Raw genomic sequence first — 7,199 nt, 5'->3', positions numbered from 1 at the left:
GTCTTTAGTTCAGAGAGCTGAGTCTGAACAGTGTTAAAAACAGCCTGTAATTTAACAACCGCCTCCTTAATGGAGGGACCTGCACAATACATCACGGTATCATCCGCATACAAATGTAAATTAGCTTCATCCACATTATCACCTAAGCTATTGATATATATGGAGAATAAAAGTGGACCTAAAACAGAACCTTGTTGTATCACCATTAGAAATGTTTAACCACTCAGAAGACAGCCCATCAAAATGAACACATTGGGACCTTTCAGAGCCACCCCACTGCATGGCTGGATATGCCAATACTGAGTAGCCTCTGCTTTAAGATGCGATGATCAACGGTGTCAAACGCTTTGGAAAGGTCAATAAATAGAGCTGCACAACTCTGCTTATTATCTAAGATACCCGTAATGTCATTCACCACTTTCATTGTGGCAGTGATGGTGCTATGTTTCTTTCTGAAGCCTGACTGATGTTTAGACAGGATATCATTTTTACATAAAAACTCCTTTACTTGTTCACTCACTAGGCGTTCGAGCACTTTAGCCAGAACTGACCATTTTGAGATTGGCCTATAGGTTTTTGTGAATTGTAACCTTGTCATGTCCCTTTAGCATAATAGCATGATTTACCTTTTATGTTTCACCTAATCTAGTAGTTTATAGTTTATTTATGTGTTCCTTTAAAAGAAAATGTGTCTATTATGTTAGATTTTCTACTTATTTGGATAGTAATAATATTTGGGAGATTACTAGAGTTTAGCAGTAGCTCCATTGCAAATGCTTCCACACTATAATCAGGGATTACCACCGCTTCCTAATCCTGATTTACCCTCTTTCTGTGTATTTGAAGTCTCACTCCATTCTTGATCCGACCTCGTAAACAACAGCTTTCAGTTGAATTTTTTTTTTGTATTATTCAACTGAAAAACATTGTGATGCTTTTGAATGGACACACACACACACACACACACACACACACACACACACACACACACACACACACACACACACACACACACACACACACACACACACTTGTCCATGCTGCTGATGGGAGAGAGGAATATGTCTGCTTTACTGTAACGCTATCTGGAAGTCATAATGTCAGGATTTAGTCATAAAAAGTTTTAATATTAATTATTATTTTATAAAGAAAACTTTGGCATACAAAGACAGGGCCATGTGTCATGGTGTGGAGGGGGAAGAGGGGGAGAGACTCCTCAGACCTTTATGCAGGCTTTGATTAGGGATTGGATCACCTGAGGGAGACAATCAGGGGAAGAGGGGGAGACACACACACACACACACAGGCAGACAAACCGACCCGTAACATAATGCTTTAAATCTGTCAAAAGACATATAGAGAAATATAAACACCTGGCAAAGTTATAAAACTGCTTCTGTGGTTCCCGCTACAGCAGGCTTCTCAAGGAGTATGTTTTCCCATGACGACTCAGGCCACTTTAACAAGAGCATATCGACTCAGTTTAGCCCGTTTGTATCAAACAAATCCGGTTTAAGCTTCAAAGCCGTAAGTCGAGACAACTTTAACAAAAATAGAATATATTGACTTAATAAAATAAGAAATTAACTCCAAACTAGCTTCATCTAAAGACACAGCGAGCTATTGTCTTTCCAAATGTAAATACCATCAAAACATTCAAAGCCAGTCAATACTAATATTGATTGATTGATTTGACTTCCCCCTGCACATCTGTATGTGTTTTCCTGCCACCAGATGTTTCCCTCTGCATATGCAAATGTGAGAGGAGAGGAAGGAAGAGGAGATCCTCTGTCAGCGTCTCTCACTGTGGATGGGCATCAGGCTCAGTGCTGTGGACACACACTGTCCTACTTGAGACCGTGTGTGTGTGTGTGTGTGTGTGTGTGTGTGTGTGTGTGTGTGTGTGTGTGTGTGTGTGTGTGTGTGTGTGTGTGTGTGTGAGAGCCATAAAGTGGAGATTAGATAAATGGAGTCGGCCACAGGGTGGGGGATCAGATCAGAGTGTCTTTGTCTAGAGAACTGACATCTGATTGTGTTGTCGGGACCAAGAGGCAACAGCATGTACTGTACACACACACACACACACACACACACACACACACACACACACACACACACACACAGAGATAATAATGTGTTGACATTGTGTGTTTTTCTGCTCTCTTTCAGGCTAACATTGGTCAGATGGACAACGCCAAGAACATGTGGAAGATGATAATGGGGAACTTGGCTCTCATCCAGGTAACTTTAACACTTGTCATGTGTCATGGAGCATCTCGTACATCCCCTAAACTAATCGTGTCACCGGGAGAAGTCAGATAATGAGTTTACGTGCCGTTCAATTCGACCGTCAATTTGCTCTGAAACTCAATTCCCATGCAAGCATTTAATTCAGTTCGAAGGGTTAGTTTGTCCTTTTTTGTGGGCTTGTATGAGTCAGGGTTAGGAGGGTTACTTAAAAAAGGTATCCATGAACAATTAATAAATACATGAAATGTAATAAGTCACCTTATCTGGGTATCATCAGTCCACCTTTTCTTCATAACTAGTTAAAAGCAAATCACAAGACATCGATTTTTCATTATAATTCACATCATGTTTATTTAGTGCTTCAAAAATCCCTTGTGTAGTTTTAAAGCAGTATTATAATTGCCTATGAAAGCATTCATAATGCACTATGGATGTGGTCTTCATGCAAAGTGCTTCACAATCTAGGATCAAATGCAAAATAGAGAAATCAGATCTTTAATTCTGGTAAATCTATATCCTCTGTTATGTACAGTAACAGCTCACAGTAGTGATCCAAGCAGCAGATAATAAGCCTCTCCCGACAATTAAGTGTAACCCGTGAGGGCTGAACAACTGTAATCTTTAGAATCCTGAAGGTATGGTCGGATCAGACAAGAAGTGGACACAATGTGGGTGCTTTCAACCTCATTGTGCGTCACTTTTTGTGTGATCAGAGCCGGTGTTCAGCAGCTGTCACACTGGAGTTACTGGTGTGTTCAGTAATAGTTAGTCACTGTGTTTACTGTAAACACTGTGCACTTGTAAAGAAACAGACTGGTCTTAGGTTCAGCAGTAATTTGATTCCTTAAATGTCATGTAAAGGATAAACTGGGTTCAGGTCAGGGCATCAAGAGAATCCTGATTATTTGGATAGAAATGGACAGAAATTAGTTTTTAAATGTTTTTGTGCACGATAAAGATCATGTATTAGTGTGTTGCTGTGACAAAAGTGCATCCAGAGGAAAGGAAATTACAATAATACAAACTAACCAACCCTAAGGGGCCAAAGTGGACCAGGAACATGTACAATTATTGCTTAATATGGCAAAATTACCGAATCAGGATACAAAAAAAGTAGCTGTATTCCCTATGCACCAGCAGTGAAACACATGAGCACAAGCAGAAATAAAATCTGAGCTGACAGAAAATGCTCCGTTTTTAGTTCAAAACACACAGCTAAGCTCACACACACTATTTTAAGAACATATAGGTTCACCTGCTGAATTAAAAACAGAACAAATGAAGCAAAGAAAGTGTGTAGTGGCCAAAAACCCCAAAAGTTTGTCTTGTAACCTTCACCTCAAAAGTTATTGTTCTTGGCCACATGTAGAGCTTGGGCCTCGGAAGCAGTACACAATCCACTGGACGTTTCGGTTGCTTTTCAAGGTTTATTTCCAGCAAAACATAAACAAAATACGAAAACAATATTTAACATAAACTTAAACAGCAGATCCTAATAATCTGTATTTGACTAAGCATAAGGTTGCGTCTGCGTGTCAATTACGGTATTGCTGCTGCCTGCTGCTTTCCCGTCACACACACAACTTAAAGCCTTAGCCCCGCCCCCTTCCCCTGAGCAAAGCACACCTCTTACTGAAACAGAAAAATGCATTAATAAAGGTTCCAAATAAATCAAAACAAAATAAACTTAAATGCGGCTCCTACAAAGTGGAAACCATAAAGCAGATCCAGGCAGTAGAAGTANTGTTAGTAAGACAGCTAAGAAGAGCAGATAGTGTTTGTTGTAAAGGATCAGATGTTCTCTCTTCTCTGTGAGCTGTTCTGTTCTGTAGGATAATACTTTAAGTGTGAATACTTCTACTGCCTGGATCTGCTTTATGGTTTCCACTTNCTATACTTCTACTGCCTGAATCTGCTTTATGGTTTTCTCTTTCTTTGGTTCATTTGTTCTGTTTTAATTCAGCAGATGAATTTATATGTTCATAAAATACTATTTTATGAACATATAAATTCATCTGCTGAATTAAAACAGAACAAATGAACCAAAGAAAGAGAAAACCATAAAGCAGATTCAGGCAGTAGAAGTATAGAATCACTCTTAAAGTATTATCCTACAGAACAGTACAGCTCACAGAGAAGAGAGAACATCTGATCCTTTACAACAAACACTATATGATCTTTTTAGATTTTTACTAACATTGTAATCCTGCTAGTTATCCCCCATTTTTTAAATGTAACAGTAATCTGATTACATCTGTTTTTAATGCAACTGTAAGGGAATACAGTCTCCCCAAGCCTGGTTATCTTTATATTAGGTGTACTTTAGTTTCCAAGATCGTACATGGTCTTTCATAAAGGTTTACATTTTTACAAAGAAATCTATTCCAGAGGAAACATTGTATATTTTTGTATAATTTGTTGACTGGATTTGATACCTTTTACCAAGTTTGACAGTTTACAAAAGTCTAAGTAAATAGTGTAAGTTCTGGTGTTGGGTGGCGAGCATCAGTGAAAATCCTTTTTCTCTCCTGTTTGAGCTTGTCGTCTATTGTGCACTCTCAAGTCTTTGTTCCACATCATTCTCCCTCCCTGATGGGGGTCTAATTATTTTTATTTTTGTACCAGAGAGGGTGAGAGAGGTGATGGCTGGTAAACACAGACCCAAGCAGAGTCCAAATTAGGGCAGCAAACAGACCCTGCCAAAAACCGAGGCCAATGGCTTCTTCATGTCAGCTTGTATAAAGCTCTGCTTCAGTGCTTTTTAAAACATCTCTCTGAACTCTATTATGATGGCCGACAGGTGCAAACGCGCTACAACTGCCCAAACCTCTTACATTACGATGAACAAGCTGCACTATCAAAAGTTATGCAAATATAAAAGCATAAATTTGTCAAAACACATGCAAATGAGGAAACAGATGTAATACGCAGAGTTTACTAAAAGTGCTGCATACATGAAACGATGAGTTACGTATTGTAACCTTAGTTATATAAGCACAGGCGGAGCCCTCTATTGGACTCTATGGGTACTGCCCTTGACCTTACTATGCGAGCATTCACATACTGAGATATTTATAAACGTAGCCGGCCCCCGGGGGCGGGCCTACCTGGGTGCGCGTACAGGCCCACAGTATATAAGGCGGCCTCGCCACCCGACCGTCATCCTACACCAGGGGTCCGCAAATAAGTATGGCCTTGGGCCAATTTTTTTCTGAGCCACTAGATGGCGGGCCGGAACATAATCAAAGGCTTATTTAATTAATTTATTGTTAAAACATGTGACACGTTCGAATGCTTGGGGATCCAAAGCTTTAGTGCGTTTTGAATCAATGCTGAGTACAGCCAAACTAGACAGTCTCTTCTCTGTCATTGTAGACCGAATGCTTCTCGTTTTGCGCCGTCCCGTTCAAATGACAATCACATTTCCGTGCTCGCGCCAGGTCCGGGGGAGGGGTTACAAGGCTTGCGTCTTGTGCTGCATTCTCTTGCACTCGGACATTAGGGATTATCTCTCATAAATGTCCGATGAGCCAAAACTTTTCTTTCAATATAAAGCTGCCAACTGGGGTGGCAGCATATGCACCGCCAACCCTCGCCCTCCATGATCAAGCGGCTTCTCCGATTTTATTGTCAATGTTTTGACTGAACTTTGTTACTGTTCACATATAAGTAAACATTACGTTTGAATGATTTAGTGAGCTGGTGTTATTTTTTTCAAACCACACACCGCATGTTGGCTATTACAGCACCACGCGCTGTCCACCTACTTATTGATCCACTATCAGCGTCAGTGCACCCCGCTGTCAGATTGTGCCTGTGCAACATCCTGTCGTCCAACAACCCATCACAATGCCCCTGACCGGCTTTCTGGTTAGCAGCCACTGCACCACAACCTCTCCTCCCTCGGTTGTGACCGTGGAGGAGCCGGGGCCGCAGTTTATTTGGCTGATAGAGCACACCCAGACACGCTTACCTCGCGAAGGGTGTGCATGGAAAAAACAGTGAGGAAGGCTCCCATTGCCTGCCCTTAGGCAGTCCTCAAGCCCTGTATGGGGCTCACTGCGAACTATGTTTCTCGGGTCCCTAAGGAGCATGGGAAACCATAAGTGCATTATGTCCAGGGGGTGGGGGGGGTCAGACATGAGAAGGAGCCAAACATGTCCAAGAGATAAAACCTTATGAAGGCGCCTGGCGTGGACCAAGACGCCACCGTGCACATGTCCTCCACACTGCTAAATAAGGCTGTTGACACAGCCATAGCTCGTGTAGATTGCGCAGGGACCCCCGTGGGGAAGGCTCTTGTGCACTCCACATAACATGCCAGCGCACGTACCGGGCAGAGGAGGTGCAGTTTAGCCTCCTTGTCCCAATATGGGCCGGAAGACTAAGGCCGCCCAGCTGTATAGCCCCTTGAACTCGACAAACTCCTTTAAAGTGGACCTATTTCTGGATGCCTCAACATCCTCATCCTCCTTGGACCTCAGCGCTGCCTTCGACACCATCAAATCCACTCCATCTTCTCCTCACCCCGTCATGAAACCACCTTCAACATCACCCGCAGCTGCCCTCTCTTGTTCACTTCATACCTCTCGACAGAAACCAGTTCATCACATCACATAATGCAAATCTCACCGCACCCAAGTCCCCTCAGCTCAGTTCTCGGTCCTCATAAGCCCCGAAGGTGAGTCCCATGCCAAGCCCTCAGTTCTCGGCCCCCTCCTCTTCATTCCCAGTCGTGCTTCCCTGTGGCACATAATCCGCGTCATGGACTTCAATCCACTGCTTGCCGACGACATCCAGCTTGCTCATCCCTCCACCAAGTCCATCCCCTGGGCTACCCACTCCATCCTGACAAAAACTGCATCAACTGAATAAAATCCTGGCTCCCAACTTAACTTCTGAAACTCAGTTTTGGCGATAAATCTGAAATAAGTAATAATTGGACAAAA

At 42.3% G+C, this 7,199-nt stretch overlaps 1 protein-coding gene across 1 annotated transcript in view; it reads left to right on the top strand.

The window, feature by feature from the left end:
- The window catches only part of LOC104943209 (solute carrier family 41 member 1-like), a 35,938-nt gene that overhangs the window by 18,397 nt on the left and 10,342 nt on the right, over positions 1–7,199 (top strand). The window contains exon 3 of the mRNA XM_010768547.1: positions 2,170–2,313. Within this exon, the coding sequence (XP_010766849.1) occupies positions 2,170–2,313 (144 nt within the window). The remainder of the gene's footprint in view (positions 1–2,169; positions 2,314–7,199) is intronic.

Source organism: Notothenia coriiceps, unplaced genomic scaffold (genome assembly GCF_000735185.1).
Source record: "Notothenia coriiceps isolate Sejong01 unplaced genomic scaffold, NC01 NC01_scaffold00005787, whole genome shotgun sequence".
Taxonomy (NCBI): Eukaryota; Metazoa; Chordata; class Actinopteri; order Perciformes; family Nototheniidae; genus Notothenia; species Notothenia coriiceps.
Note: the sequence above shows the minus strand (reverse complement) of the source record. Positions and strands in the feature narration are given on the sequence as shown.